This window comes from Rhinolophus ferrumequinum, chromosome 21 (genome assembly GCF_004115265.2).
Source record: "Rhinolophus ferrumequinum isolate MPI-CBG mRhiFer1 chromosome 21, mRhiFer1_v1.p, whole genome shotgun sequence".
Classification (NCBI taxonomy): domain Eukaryota; kingdom Metazoa; phylum Chordata; class Mammalia; order Chiroptera; family Rhinolophidae; genus Rhinolophus; species Rhinolophus ferrumequinum.
The window spans coordinates 2,184,758-2,201,352 of record NC_046304.1 but is presented as its reverse complement, the minus strand read 5'-3'; the positions used below and the strand labels follow the sequence as shown (position 1 = coordinate 2,201,352).

Below are 16,595 nucleotides of genomic sequence, written 5' to 3'. Positions count from 1 at the left end.
ACCACAAAGAAAGAAAACTACAGGCTGATATCGCTAATGAACATAGATGCAAAAATTCTCAACAAAATATTAGCGAACAGAATTTAGCAATACATTAAAAAGATCATACACCATGATCAAGTGGGATTCATCCCTGGTATGCAAGGGTGGTTCAACGTCCGCAAATCAAGTAATGTGATACACCACATTAACAAAGTGAAAAATAAAAATCACATGATCTTATCAATAGATGCAGAAAAAGCATTTGATAAAATGTAGCAGCCATTTATGATAAAAACCCTTAAGAAAGTGGGAATAGAGGGATCATATCTCAACATAATAAAGCCCATACATGACAAACCCACAGCTAACATCATACTCAACGGGGAAAAGCTAAAACCATCCCCCCTAAGATCAGGAACAAGGCAAGGTTGCCCACTATCTCCACTTCTATTCAACATAGTGCTGGAAGTTCTAGCCACAGCAATCAGACAAGAAAAAGAAATAAAAGGCATCGAAATTGGTAAGGAGGAAGTAAAATTGTCGTTATATGCAGATGATATGAAACTATATATAGAAAATCCTAAAGACTCCATCAAGAAACTATTAAAGCTGATAGATGAATTTAGTAAAGTAGCAGGATACAAAATTAATATTCAGAAATTAGTTGCATTTGTATATACCAATAATAAAATATAAGAAGGAGATATTAAGAAAACAATCCCATTTACAATTGCTTCAAAGACTATAAAATACCTGGGAATAAATTTAACCAAAGAAGTAAAAGATCTGTACTCAGAAAATTATAAGACACTGAAGAAAGAAATGAAGGAAGATACAAATAGATGGAAACACATAACATGTTCGTGGATAGGAAGAATTAATATAGTTTAAATGTCCATACTGCCTAAGGCAATATACATAGTCAACGCAATTCCTATCAAACTACCAATGACGTTTTTCACAGAAATAGAACATATAATCCTAAAATTTATATGGGATCATAAAAGACCCCGGATAGCCTCAGCAATCTTGAGAAATAAGAACAAAGTGGGAGGTATAACAATACCTGACATCAAATTATACTACAAGGCTACAGTAATCAAAACAGCATGGTACTGGCATAAAAACAGAGACATAGATCAATGGAACAGAATAGAGAGTCCAGAAATAAATCCACGCCTATATGGCCATTTAATCTACGACAATGGAAGCAAGAATGTACGATGGAGTAAAGACAGTCTATTCAATAAATGGTGCTGGGAAACCTGGACAGACACATGCAAAAAAATGAAGCTGGACCACCTCCTTACACCATATACAAAAATAAATTCAAAATGGCTTAAAGACTTAAATGTAAGATCTGAAACCATAAAATACCCAGAAGAAAATACAGGAAGAAACTTCACAGACATTACTCAGAGTAAGATTTTTACTGATATATCCCCTCGCATGAGGGAAGTAAGAGAAAAAATAAACATGTGGGATTACATCAAACTAAAATGTTTTTTCACAGCAAAGGAAACCATAAATAAAAGAAAAAGGGATCCTACTGAATGGGAAAAGATATTTGCCAATGATATATCTGATAAGGGGTTAATATCACAAATTTATAAAAAACTCACTCAACTCAACTCCAAAAAAACAAACAACCCAATTAAAAAATGGGCAGAGGACATGAAGAGACATTTTTCTAAAAAGGACAAAAAGATGGCAAACAGACATATGAAGAAATGCTCAACCTCACTAACCATCAGAGAAATGCAAATAAAAACCACAATGAGATACCACCTCACCCTGGTCAAAATGGCTATCATCAATAAATCAACAAACAACAAGTGCTGGCGCGGATGTGGAGAAAAGGGAACGCTTGTGCACTGTTGGTGGGATTGCAGACTGGTGCAGCCGCTATGGAAAACAGTATGGAGGTATCTCAAAAATCTGAAAATGGAACTACCTTATGATCCAGCAATTCCACTCCTAGGTATCTATCTGGAGAAATCCAAAACTCCAATTCAAAAATCTTTATGCACTCCTATGTTTATTGCAGCACTATACACAATAGCCAAGACATGGAAACAACCGAAATGCCCATCGGCAGATGACTGGATTAAGAAACAGTGGTACATTTACACAATGGAATATTATGCAGTCATAAAGAAGAAAGAAATCTTACCATTTGCAACAACATGGATGGACCTAGAGAACATTATGTTAAGTGAAATAAGTCACACAGAGAAAGACAAATACCATATGATCTCACTTATATGCGGAATCTAAAGAAAAGAGTAAGTGAATGAACTAATCAGAAACAGTTTTGGAGACATAGAGGAAAAACTGAGGGTTGCTAGATGGGCGGGGGGGTTGGGGATAAGGGGGAAGGTGAGGGGATTAGAAAACAGTCGGTAACCACAAAATGGCCACAGGGTTTTGAAAATTAATTTGGGGAACGTAATCAATAATGTTGTGGACATTTTGTGGAGTGTCCAATGGACACGTGTCCCATTTGCGAGACCACCTTGGGGATGATGTGGATGCCTGATCACTGCGCTGTGCACCTGAAGCTGAATGATAATGAATGCCAACTATGATTTTATATATATATATATGTATATATATGTATGTATATACTCACAAGAAGCGGAGTACAGCATTAGGAATAGAGACAGTGGAAATGTAATGGCGCTGTGCGATGTCAGATGGATGGTGGGAGGGGGGTTCACACAGTGTGAGGGATATAAATGATAAACGTCTAAGTATTACTTTGTCTTGTGCACCTGAAACTAATAAAAAAATAAAATTAAAAAAATAAATAAATAAATCACATATTTCCATGCCTTTTAAGTTTATTTTCTGGAGATTTTTCATTTTTTTTCTGAACTGCCTTGTTACCTTGGTTATTTATCGTATTTGATGGATTATTTCTCTGCCTATCCTTTTTTGGGAATGAAATCTGCTTTCTAAAAGAGTGTTTAGCACTTTTCTATTTAGCAGGTTATAAGAAGAGTCTTTCTCTTGTTTTCCAGTAGGTGGCACTGCAGCACACTGTTTTTATTTGTCTTGCGCTACTGGCAGTTCTCTGGTGTCTGCCCGCCAAATGGAAAATGCCGTTAGAGGAACTGTGTTTAATGATGTGTTTGATTGAGACACCATGTTTGCTGATTTCACTGTGTGTGCACATATATGTATGTGACAGCTGTGTCACTAGTGCTAGTGTGGTGAACCACGTTCACTGACATGCATGTGGCACTGTGTTCAGTGCTGCATGTAAGAGATACTGTATAGCTGAGTGGGTTCACGAGATGCTGCGTGTCGAGGTGCGTGTGTGAGTACCTCACCTGGGTGCCTGCCCCGTGTGTGATGGCACCTTGAAGAAGTGTTCCTTGTGCCTCTCCACGCCCGTGGAGGCTTCTGAGCTCTTTGATACCAATGACCCCAGTGTACAGATGGACCACAGGGGCTGTACTGGGGCCCCAGGCTGAGGTGATATGAACCTCCTCTCCTTTCATACTCATGTCCAGGCCCCTTGAGGTACCTGGAAGGGATGGGAGAAGAGAAGTTGAGGGGAGGATCCAGTTGGTCTGCCCTGGACTGTCCCATTTCACCACTGTTCCCCAGGTAATTATTATTAATTATGCCTCCTTCCATTTCCAAAAAGGTCCTGGCTTGGACAATAAATTATAGGCCACCCATGGGTTTTAGTCACTTTCAAAGTGTCTCAGGGACTGACTGGGCTTCTCTTCCCAGAAGCCCAGATGCCCTGGAGGGACTTGGCTCTGACTGAGGTTCTGGCCTCTGAAGCATCACCTCAAGGCAGGGGAGGAAGCCCCAGAAGCACCACCTCTCCTAACTTTGGGATGCCACAAGATGGTGTCACCTGGTGCCTTGTTTGCTCAGCAGAAGCCCCAGTCATTCTCAACATCTCCCCAACCTCTCCTTTATCACGTTATTTCTACCTTCTCGTGATCATTTAGTTCTATCCACACCTCAGTGACCCCCTAGTCTCAGCCTTCAGACCTGACCTCTCCTCCAAACTCCACACACATTGACTGCATGTGAGTTTTGTTGGCAGCTGCTTTTTCTTTCCTTTCTAAAAAAAAAAAAAAAAAAAGTATAATTGAGCTATATTTATCCTTTGTGGCATAGAGTCCTGGGAGTCTTCACAAAATGGACATATCTGTGTGACCATCATTACGGTCAGGATATAGATGTGTTCATCACCCCTCCCCTCCAAAATCTCTTCCTGTCCCTTTCTAGTCACCCCTTCCTCCACCCTGGACCCTGGTGATCACTGATGTGCTCTTCATGCATATAGTTTTGGCTTTTCCAGAATGCCATATAAATGGCATCTTTCTGAGTCTGGCTTCTTTCACTGGGCGTCGTGCCTTTATTATCCATCCATGGATCAACATTCATTCCTTCTCGTTGCTCCAGAGGATTCCATCATGGCGACAGGCCATAGCCTGGTTGCCCGCTTACAGGCAAGGGACATTTCTGTCTCTTCCAGTTTTGGGTAATTACACATAAAGCTGTTGTAAACATCCACTTACAGGTTTTTCTGCAAAAAATGAATTTTCATTTCTCTTCAGCACCACAAAGGAGTGCAATGGTCTGATCTTACAGTAAATGTATGTGTAACTTTATAAAAAACTGCCAAACTGACTCCCAAAATGAAGTACCATTTGTTGGCATCTTAAAATGTCCAGAGATGCCATCCAGTCCTCCCCATCCATCCAGGGGCTCACACTAAAATCAACAGGGTCAGCCAGGGTGCCCCTCAGCTCAGCTGCACATGCAGCCTCCTAACTGGCCCAAACCCTCACTTGCCTGCCTGGCTCAAGTACCCTCCTCTCTTCCCGGAACCACGTTAGCCTCGCTGTGCCACTCCCTGCGTGGCGATCAGAGTGATCTTCTTAAGAAATCAACTATTTCATGGGTCTTTCTTGCTCCCACCACACCTGGAGTGAGCAAACCTCGGCTGCAGCCTATCCCTCTCCTGTTTGGACTCTGTCCCTGGCTCTAAGGGGTCCAGTCTTCCTTCTGAGCACCAGCTCAAGGCTGCCCCCACCTGGGATACTTGTTCCCAGATAGGTGACAAGAGAAAAGAGCTTGTACTTATGTTGCCCCTCTATTTCCCTGTTTCTTATTCATTCTTCATGCACTGCTTTGTGATCATCAGCTCCGTTTTACAGAAGAGAAAATGGAGGCACAAAGAAGTTAGCTCCCTGGGCCAGGACACAGAATCAGGGAGAGGTGGAGCCAGGTTCACACCCAAGGAGTTGGTCTTCAAGAGGCCATTCTCGCTCTCTGGTAACTTTCAGGGCTGGCATGAAGGTCTGCTCTGTAAGGGCCCTTCTGACTGCCCTTGTTCTCTGCTGCCCACTTGGTCTGTAGGTCTGTGGCATTTATCACTTCTGGGCCAGGCACAGAGGAAGCGTTCAACTACTGAATGAAGAAAAGCCACACCTCACTGTCCCTGCCTCTCATTAGGTGCTGGGTAGAGGTCATAGCCCTCTGGACCTTCCCAGTGCTCCATGGGCAGACAGAGGAATACTCTGTTTCTGAGATTCAGCAGAAGGTTCAAGAAATGGCCCCATCCCAGCCCACCCTCTGTGGTTATAACTCCATGGGAAGAGACCTCATGGTCACTCAGGACACTTTTCTCAGGCTGGGACCCCCCTCCTGAGAGGAGCTTGGCTCACTGACCCCCACAAACACAAGGCTGGTTAACAGAGTTCACTTTAACACCTGCCCATCTGGCTTTACAGGCTGAGCCCAGCTGTTCTTCCAAGGGAGAGGGGCATGTGGGCCTTGTTCTCAGGGGCTAAGATGGGAGTGGGGGTACCTGTTTGTGCTGAGGCATTCCTGGGAGGCCCAGAACCTTACTAGTGTCTCTAAATAAGGAGGGTCTTGATGTCATGTGCCCTCTGTCTGCCACCGGGGGGCCCCAGCACATACCAGGTCCCCCCTCAACTCACACCTCCAGTCACCAGTTCCCCTTCCTCCTTCTCTGCCAACCCAGCCTCCCCACCTTCTATGCCTGCCCCTAGAAGGCTCTGCGGGCAGTGACAGCTCCCAGGGCTGGCCAGCTAAAAGGGCAGGACATTGGGGCCTCAGACAAGTCACTCACTTCCACTCTCTGCTGGGCAGGACATGTGGACCTGGGACCGTCCTTCTTCAAGCCCTGGTCCTATCCAGGTGCTGCCTGTTCTCTGAGCCAAAATCCAGCCGCTTGCGCTAACAGCAAAGTTCTGTCCCTTGACACCCAGTCACTGGCTCACCTGCTCTCCACAGACAACCACTGTCCCGATTTCTATCGCAGATTAATGTCTGTTCTACAACTTCATATCGATGAACAGCATGTACCTCTTTGTGTCTGGATCCTTTCATTCAACATTGTGTCTGTGAGACTCACCCACATTGTTGCATGTATCAGTTTGCTATTTTCATGGCTGTGTAATATTCCATACAATTTGTATGTGATCGTATGCATTTGTGTGCATTTGGGGTGTGTGGACATGTTTATGTAGAGGGGGTTGTGTGTGTGTGCGGGGTGTGTGTGTTGGTATAAGCCTATACCACCCTTTCAAACATTTTCTAGCCACTCAGTGGGTTCACAAAACAGTTATTGGTGCCTGGAGAAGCAGCGCCCATCTGTGTCCCCATCCCTTTCATCCCACACTGCATGTTCCACGCATGCCGTGATCCCTCCCCAGTGAGCCCATGAGCAGCTCCTCTATGGAGCCTTGAGGCAGTGAGGAAAGGCAAGATGCTTCAGAGGTTACCATTGCTGTGCAACATTGTCTGGACTGTGAATGACAACCCTGGGGTTGTGCAGTTTACAACTTATGCCACCACTCTGCTCCAGAGGCTGGTCTGGGGGCCCTACCCTGGCTGAAGGCCACGGTCTCAGAGCTCTAGGTCAGCCTCTGCACCAAGCCTCAGCAGGGAGGAAGAGCAGGCCCAGGCCTCAACATTGACCCTGATAATGAAAGGAAGAGCTAACATCTGGGCCACACTCAGGGCCCTCAAAGAGTATCATTCCTTGTGTGTAAGACTGCACACAGGGAGGGACTGCAGCTGACTGAGGCAGGGAGCATGGAACCAGATACCAGGTCACTGATTTGCTCCTTTTTGTCCTGCCAAAGCACCCTCCATGTAGTGCCCCAATGGACCCATTAGGGTCCTGGGGTAAGAACCCCAGGTTCAACCCAAGGGAACATCCCCCAGGTCCTTTGCTGATGTGCAGTTATTCACGTGAAAATAGTTTGAGCAAAGGAAAGAATTCTCTCCCTGTGGGTCTCTGCCAGAAGGCCAGTGAAATCCCAGAGACTGAGCCGTTTATACAGATAAAATTATTTTCCTCAAAGCGGGCCTTGCGCATCTCCCTCCTTGCACTGTTCCCCCCGCCAGCAGCACCTGTCTGCCCTCTGTCACCCTGTCACATTGAAGCAGGAGTCTTTCAGCCCTCCACCCATCCTGGGTTCCTCTGCTGTCACAGCAGTGAGAAACAGAGCTGTTGTCATGTTCCCAGCACTATGGGTCCCAGAGTGGGCCTCTGGTCTCCTGCACTCATCACATCTTTGCAGAAGGAAGGGAAAGGTGGGAGGTGCAGGCCCAGAGAGGACAAGGCAGGGGCCGACGTCACACAGCTGGGGAGGTGTGATATCCAGTCCGAGTGGGTGGTCTGACACATTCAGGGCCGTGTGGGAGAAGGTGTGCAGTCATGGGGGAATGAGGGTGTGTGCGCCAGCTGGAAGAGCATGCCAGGGTCTGCGAGGACGCTGTGTTCTGTCCCTTGTCCCTGAGCGGCTGCCATGTCCCACCTCCACCCTCAAAGGCCCCTGGGAAGCCCCATCACTGCAGGACACATGGGGCTGAGGGAGCACAAGAATGGCAGCTTGTTCTGGAGCCAGGCAGAGCTTTCAAACACACATCTCCACATGGTGGCACTCAGAGATCAAAATGCATTTAATGTGGTCTAGTCTCGTGGCCTATGTGTTTGTTATTGAAAATAACATGAAAATTCTCCAGTTTCACCATTTAAAATATATTTCACATTCTGTGATCTCACGCAGGGCAGACAGGGCCCTCCTTCCCACCAGACCTCCCCCCGCAGCCCCACTGGAACCTTTAAGCAGGCAGGGACTGGGTGGCACAGCACCAGTGGGACACAGGAGGCAGTATGCAAGGGTGCACACATGGATACACCACCCCTTGATATTTGTGTGCACAGCTCCCAGGACCTGCACACACTGACACACACACACACTACCCCCTGCAGGCAGGCACCTGCTGCTACACAAATGCACCACATGCACGTAACATGTTCACAGGCCTCCTACATGTAATCGCTCACTGCTGGATGCCAAGGACTCACATTCATGCCTAGATATCACCTCATGCCCAGGCACACAGGAGCCTCACCCTGGCACACATACTCCACACAGCCCATGTGGACACGAGCAGGGCAGAGGGCCAGTGGGACTACTGGGTGCAGCTCTGCTGAGGACCATGGCCGGTGAGTATCCTGGGTGCTGTGTGTGCCCAGCCTTACAGCCAGGCGAACATTTAAACATCCGCATATAAAACACACACACACACAAACACCTATGGTTATATACACATAACTATGTGTGTGTGTATACATACTCACACTTCATGTATATATGGATATCATCATGTGCACACATCGGTACAACAGTCCCACACATCATGAATCTACACTCTCACGAACTTACAGGCAAAGCCATAATTGCATGTTTCATTCGAACACAGATGAGACAATTCCACATATAAATCCACATACTTGGTGCTCACAGTCTCACAGTCACACACACCCTTCTGCCAGCATGGCCCTTTCCCACATAAGCAGCTCAGTGTCTCAGGGCACAGTGCAGAGGCCACGTCCTTAGCGCACTCCAACCTCTGGACCTCCTGGTTCAGGCCGTTGAGAAACTTCTTGGAAATCTCACTTCCTGGGAGGGTGAGGGTGGGAGCAGGTTGGAACACACACCTGCATGTCACACAGACCACATACCACGTACATACACATGCACACACACACTCACATGTGCACAAGTGTGCCCTACTCACCTGTGCGCAGCACGTTCAGTGGGTTAACATCCTCTCCACTCACCACACGGACACACACGACCCCGCACGCATCCCAGGGGCCCAGTGATTCTGGCTCTGCACACACACAGCTCCTCCTCCCATCCACCCTCCCATTTCAAGTGCATTAAAGAGGAAGACTATTTTGGTCTTTAGCACAAGCAATAAATAAATAAATACAGGAGAGGAAAAGAAAAGGGCAGAAGAGTTTGAAAACGCAGCATCTACTTTTGGCGAGAGATGAAAGGCAGCTTGGGGCTGCTCTCCCACAGGATCTGGCGGCTGAACAGGGAGGGGACAGGTCTGAGAGGAGGTGCACCAGGCCACCTGAGATTGCCAGGGCCTTGGGGTTCCGGGGTCCCTGGGCTCTGCTCTGGGTCGGGTGAGTGGAAGGCTGGCCTACCTGGCCCTGGGAAGATCCGGGCTGCTGGGCAGATAGGAGCACTGGCCACTATGCTTCCCTAACTGGGGTTACCTCAGCCTGACAATCTGGGTGTGGGTGGTGGGTAAGTGCTCCTACATCAACTCCACCCTTACCACCACGGCTAAGGCTGAGAAAGGCGGGCGCTCAGGGCTGGAAGGAGCGGAGATCCCTCCAGCAGACCATGAGATAAAAGAGCTGCCTCAAGTATCTTGGGCTGAAACTTCTTGGCCAGAAGTTGGGGTGAAATCTGAGGCTAGGAGAGGGTGTCGGGAGTCAGGCCTACCTAAGGGCCTGTCTCTGGGTGGGGGCTGATAGCCTGTGCCCAGGTCCTCCACAGCCCCTGACCTGAGGTCAGGGCTCCAGGGTTGGAGGAGGAGGGACGAGGCAAGAGACCCCACCCAGGGCCCAGCCTTTGCCAGTCTCCCAAGTCCCATCCTTATTTGCATGACTTTGCACTCTGCCTCTCAGAGGTCCTGATGGCTTCATGTTGAGAGCTGTCTTTGGGGCGCAGGTTGGAGAGGCCTGGAAAGGCAGGCTGAGGAGACCCCAACTTTCTAACACTGACTTCCTTATGGGCCTGGTCATTTGGGAGCGCAGCATTCTTAGCTGTCCTGGGAAGGGTCCAGCCCCCACCAGCTGTCTTCTCTGCCAAGAACAAGCCCACATTAGGCAGCTCTGGGTCTCCGGGCCTGCTTCTGGGCCAGTAGAGCCCTAACAGCCCCAAACCTCTTCCTGATTGGGGTGCCTGGATGCATGTGACCCTCCCAGTCACCTTGACTGACAATTCCACGCCTTCCCTAAAATTGTTCCTCTGCCATTCTGGCAGGGTACAGCCTGGCTGCCACCGACCTGGGCTCACAGGTGGTGCTGCTCCAGGTGTAGGGGGAGAACCAGGTCAGACAAGCCTCTGTAGACAGAGGGGCTTGCTAGCAGGGACTTTGCAGTAGAGTCATGGCAGCAAGGAGGACAGGGGAGTCCAATAAAAACAGAAACAGCTGGAGCCAGATCACCCAGTGTCTCTAAGGCACGACTCACCCAATGGCCCCATTCAGGATGGGGCTGACCTGCTTCCTTCTAGCCTGGGAACCTTCCACCTGGCTTCCCTTCCCACAGAGCCATCCAGTCCTACATTTCCCAACTGCCTCTCACTGTAGATGGCATAGAGGCCAATGGCCAGAAAAAGGAGAGAGAAACAAAACAGGAGAATCCGGTATGTTGAAGGAGAGGGGACTCTCCACAGCGGGCAGGTCTCATATCTGGCTCTGAGAGATACCTCTAAGGTACAAAGTCAAACTCAGACAGCTCAAACTAGTTTTCTTCTTTGGCCTCTATCCCCACCTCTATGACATTGGAAAGCTTTTATTATGATCATTAACATGGTCTTGGTTTTTCTATCACAAATGGAATCTAATTGGCTCATGAGCATAAAGAACCACTGTGAGCCCTGTGCTTGCTGCCTGGGAGCCACCTACACACACATGGCCTGCCCAGCCTCAGAGGACCTTCTGGAGCCTTCACCCAGCTGCTTGTATCCTGGCAGACCAATGGCATTCTAATTGTCATTTTTTTTGGTACACCCATGGATTAAAAAAATTTCAAATCATTTGCTACATATATTTTTTGTAAACAGTCATACCCAAACTAAGATTGAGAAAGCTGTAACTCTGTTTCTCCTCAAGTTAAAAACCAGTGAGGTGCCCTGCAGCGTGCCAGCTTTTGCCCAAAGGCTGGGCGGCTGTCGAGCCATTTCTGGACAGGCTATATCTTTTTCCTCAGGCAAAAACCCTTAGCCCCTAGGAGGCCACCTACTTGCCCCTGAGCCTGCCCAGGCCTCTGAGGTGGGGGTGAGGCACCCACTCCAGCCTCCCACTCCTTCACCAACCTTCCGAGGCCATTGTGAAGAAGCGTAAAACAGCTAAAACGCTACTGAGTCTGCAACTGGGGCTCCTGGCCCATTCTGCTCAAACCCAGGGCCCTCGCAGGATGCGGGCCTCACCCTGGCTGGGCAGATGCTGCATCTTGGCTAACAGTGGCTCAGATCTCTGACTCCCGTCTGTAGGGCCGCTGCTCAAGGGTGCCGCCACTGGCCTGGAGTCTGTCAAAGTTGTGCCTGGCCTGAGGGCTACTGCTGTCCTGGTCTTCGTCCACTTCATCCTCCTCATCGCGGCTCAGGAAGGCCAGCTCATTCTCATAACAGAAGGAGTTGGCGCTGGGCAACAGAAACTTGTTCTCCACCAGGTCCTTGGCGCTGCAGCGGGGCGTGGAGGGCACCTCGTAAGTCTTGTGGAAGTGCGAGTAGTCAATCTTGTACTGGTTCTTCTCCTCAAAGAGGACAGGCTCAAAGCGGTGGCCCCACAGGATCTCGTTGGCCAGGTAGGAGCTTCGGGCCTGTGTCGTCATGGCCGTGGCCTCCACCATGCCCTCCAGGATGACCACAATCTCGAAGTCGTCCGTCTCCAGGTCCTGCCGGCTGATGCCGAACAGTGGGCTGGCCTCATCAATCTCGTGCAGGATGGTGATGGGCGACACCAGGAAGATGCGGTCGAGGCCCTTGTCAAAGCCAACATCGATGTCAATCTGGTCCAGTGGGATGTACTCACCCTCCTCCGTGACCCTCGGCTTGATGAGCTGAGCCCTTACATGGGCCTCTACAATGTGGCTCTTACGTAGGTTGCCCACACGCCACATGAGGCAGAGCTTGCCATCGCGCAGTGCCACAACGGCATTGTGGCTGAACAGCAGCGTCTGTGCCCGCTTCTTGGGCCGGGCCATCTTGGCCATGATGGCACCGATCATGAAGGAGTCAATGATGCAGCCCACAATGGACTGCGCCACCACCATGAAGACGGCTACTGGGCACTCTTCCGTCACACAGCGCAGCCCGTAGCCAATGGTAGTCTGCGTCTCAATGGAAAAGAGGAAGGCTGCCATGAAGCCATGGACCTGCATCACACAGGGCGTGTGGCCATGGTCCTTAGCTGGCTCCAGGTCACCATGGGCCACCGCGATGACCCAAAAGATGACGCCAAACAGTAGCCAGGAAGCAAGGAAAGCCAGCGAGAAGATGAGCAGCATGTAGCGCCAGCGGATATCCACGCAGGTGGTGAACATGTCGGCCAGGTAGCGCTGTGACTTCTCATCCATGTTGGCAAACTCAATGTTGCATTGGCCGTTCTTCTTGACGAAACGGTTTCGGCACCTGCGCCGTGTGTGCACTTTGCCATTGCCAAAGCCATTGGCGCCTGACATGGTGACCAGGTGCAGCCCGTCCTCCTCCGATGACACAATGCTGTAGGGGTTGGCCCGGCCAGCTGTGGTCATCCCGGGGATGGGGTGACCCTCACTCTCTCCCAGGCTGGCTCCGGGCAGGGTGGCTCCTGCAACAGATAGAACAGCATGTGTCTCACAGCTGCCCATGCCTCTGCCCCAACCCAGGGCCCTCAGAAGTGGCAGACATTTGACCCTAATTTACCCACAGCCAAGCTCCTGATCTTCCCTCCCACCTTAAGCCAGCTCTTCACCCTCCTTCTCAGCTTGGAGACTGACACTCCATCCTTCTAGTACTGCAGCCAAAAATCTTGGATTCATCCTTAACTTCTCTTACTCCCACACCAAGGGCTCTGCTTTCAAAATATATTTACTATCCAACCCCTTCCCCCACCCTCATGGCCTGAGTCCCCATCATCACCCACCTGGACCAGTTTGGCGGCCACCTTACCAGCCTCCCTGCTCCTGCCCAACCTCAGGCCAGTGGCAGCCACGGGGAGCCTGTCCATCATCATCTGCTCCATCATTTGCTCCAAGCCAGAGCCCCCGGCACCTGCAGGGCCTGCATAAGCAGAACCCGGGACTCCTTGGCTCTTGCCTCCCAGCCTCCCCCTCATTTACCCCGCTGCAACCTGCTGTTCCCCACTCTCTCTTCCCCGACTTTTTCCCAACACCTCCCTCTTTCAGGCCTTGGCTTTAATGCCACAAGAACATCTCCAGAAGTCTCCCTGAACCCTCAAAAGATGGTACACTTCACCCAGGTCTCCAATGTAACCCCCCAGCTCTGACCTCTGACCTAATAATGGTAATAAAGGTAACAGCAATGATGCCCATGGGGTTGCACTTGGCCACCAGCCCTTCCCTGAGACCGTCGGACACCTGAGCACTTTCATTCAGTGCTGTCTCACCTCCAAGACCTAGAAAAGGTCCTGCTTCCAAGGAAACCCAAGGCTGGGCCCCACCCAACCTCCTGATGCTCACGCATTCCCCCCCAGGCACACACTCTCAGCACTGATATGCCACAGCCTCTGCCTCCTTATCACTACCGTGTTTCCCCGAAAGTAAGACCTAGCCGGACCATCAGCTCTACCGAGTCTTTTGGAGCAAAAATTAATATAAGACCCGGCATTATATTGTGTTATTATATTACATCATATCATATCATTATATTATATAAGATCCAGTCTTATAGTAAAATAAGACTGGGTCTTATATCAATTTTTGCTTCAAAAGACACGTTAGAGTTGATGGTCTGGCTAGGTCTTATTTTTGGGGAAACATGGTAGCAGTAGCTAGGGAGGGGACCCTAAGTTAGCACCCAGAGTGTTTACTGATGGCTGACCCAGCCCAGGGGCCTCCCTCATCCCCACCTTTCTCAAGTCTACAGAGCACATGGGGAGCACTCAGTAGTGTCACTATCCTTGGGCTACTCAGGGAAGTGCCTAGTCGGCCTGCCGTGTACACATACACACACACACACTGGGCGGTCTCAGGGCACGCCCCACGGCATGCACCCACACCGGATAAACACTTCCCATGGCTGGCGGTACATGTCCAGCCCCCAGACACAAAGGCCAGGGGCCACCCCTCCCCCAGTGCCCTGCAGGCTCCAGGACAGCCTGTTGGTGCCAGGCTGAGGCATCCGCAGGCTGGAGACCATGGCACCGCCTGGCCCTGTGGGCACTGATGCCATCTGGCCATTAGCATCGGGGCTGCGGGTGCTCGGGACCTCAGCCTGTCTCAGCAGGACTGGGCTGCACTGGAAGGAGGTAGAAATTCCTGTCCAGCTGGCCTGGCTAAGGTGCTGAGGAGTTGGGCATGCTCCTCCCCACCAGTGGGGACCCCATGCACCCCCAATCCCCATCTGGTTTCACTACGAGGTCAGAGCTAGACAAGGCTAGGAGCCCTTGAGTGCCCAGAAGACAATGGAGCCCCCGAGAGAAGGTCCCAGGGTGGCAAGGCCAGGAACAGGGAGGCAGATGACTGAGCATCCACCAGAGGCTCGGAAACTAGAAGTGACAGCCAGGAGGTGGCAATGCTGGGATAGGAGATAGGTGAGGGTGGAGCCCTCGGGTTACAAGGCTTCAAACCTCTCCCAGAGTCTGTCTCTGTTGCCAGGTGCTGCTGGATCCCAGTGCTGGCACATATACGATGCGCACACAATGCCTGAGCGAACCAGCAACTCAAACCACAGAGAGAACAGGCCAGACACATTAGCAAATGCTCTTAAGTCATCCAGTAACAGCTCAATGAGGTAGGTACTATTCTTACTTCTATTCCCTGAATGGAGATTCAGAGAGGTAAATTGACTTCCCCAAATCCACACAGCAATAAGCAGGAGAGCAGAGATTCAAACCATTTTTGTCTAATGCAAGATCTCCCATCATGGGGTCCAGGCTCAGCAGGGGCATCTCACGCTTCCATCCCCCCCTCTCCCACAGGTGTTCCAGCTGACCACCTCACCATGGGTCCGAGGAGTTGAGGCCAGAGGCCATACTGGTGGATTCTGCTTCTGCCTGGGCCACGAGGCAGGGAGTGGGTGGGGACCCCAGGGACTGTGCTGGAAAAATGGCTCAGCCCCAGATTTCTGCACCATCCAGGGAGAGGTGGCTAGAGTCAGGGTACTCAGGTGCTGGGTACTCTGATCACAAGGGGTAAGTTTGTGTGGCCTAGAGGCCTTGGGGGATGTCCAACGGGTCATGGCTGCTCCAGCTGGGGCTCCAAGCAGCTCAAGGCCTGTGTGGAACAGAATTACAAGAATCAAAGGCCGGAGGGCCCAGCCTGGTGCACTTCTCCTGACAGTTGGACAGCTTTACGCCTGGCCAGCTCCCAGGCATATGTGGCTGCTGCACTGACTCCCACCGTATCTGCCGGGCTGGGCACCTGGGCCCCACCGAGACCGTGTCACACAGGCCTAGGAATCCCCTCTTCTGTTGACGTTCCTCCTAAAACCACACAGAGAAAATCAACAAGGTCATGTTCACATCTACTCCGCCTTTTCTCAGAGCTGGAAACTGAGACTCAGAGCAAAGTCACTTGTCCAAAGTCACCCAGAAACTAAAGAACAAAGACAGAGCTGGAGCCCCATGTGTCGGTGCAGTCCTCAGTCTCTCATGCCTCCATTGTGCTGTGTGTGTGTGCGTGCACACTTGTGTGTGTGTAGGCATGTGCATGTGTGCATGCGTGTATGTGTGTGTGAGACACTTGGGGTGTGGGAGCCCCTCACAGGCTTTTTGTGAATACAGCACCACAAAGAAAGATCCAGAAGAGCAACCATGAGTAGATACCCCAGGACCACAAACTTGCCAAACGTCCCAAAAACGACACTCCTCACACACACAGGCATGGCAAGTAGGTCACGCAGCTGTGCGGTCTTTAAGGACTCAATTTAAGAAATGTGGGATGGTATCCTCAACCAGGGATTTGCGGTCCTGTTTGGCTCCTGCTAAGTGGGTGTGTATGATTAAATCAGATAAGAAATAGAATTAGATTTGTTCTGCTAGAAGAGGCCTTAGCAAGCAATGAGGCCAGCTCCCTACTAAATGAGAACGGAGGCTGAGACTAATCCCAGGTCACAAAACGACTTGTGAGCAAGGATGAGATGGTAGATAATAGGACCATTCTCAGCAGATGACCAGGTTGGCCAACGAGGGTTCTGGGCATTTCTGGGAGGAATGGGAGAAAGGCACCAGGATGCACTACCTGAGCTAGAAAAGGTGACTTCCACAGACAGCCGTGAAGCGAGCCCAGCAGGCAGAAAACAGGCAGTGGAGAACGTGGACCTGGAACCCTTGAGAAGTGACGAGGCTGT

The 16,595-nt window shown here is 50.2% G+C and overlaps 1 protein-coding gene across 2 annotated transcripts in view; it reads right to left on the bottom strand.

Annotated features, from left to right (window-relative positions):
- Positions 1–7,932: 7,932 nt before the first annotated feature.
- The window catches only part of KCNJ12 (potassium inwardly rectifying channel subfamily J member 12), a 46,186-nt gene continuing 37,523 nt past the window's right edge, over positions 7,933–16,595 (bottom strand). For both annotated transcript variants that reach the window (XM_033090836.1, XM_033090835.1), the window contains one exon: positions 7,933–12,894. In XM_033090836.1, coding sequence (XP_032946727.1) covers positions 11,552–12,838 — 1,287 coding nt within the window. In that variant the 5' untranslated portion in view covers positions 12,839–12,894 and the 3' untranslated portion in view covers positions 7,933–11,551. The remainder of the gene's footprint in view (positions 12,895–16,595) is intronic.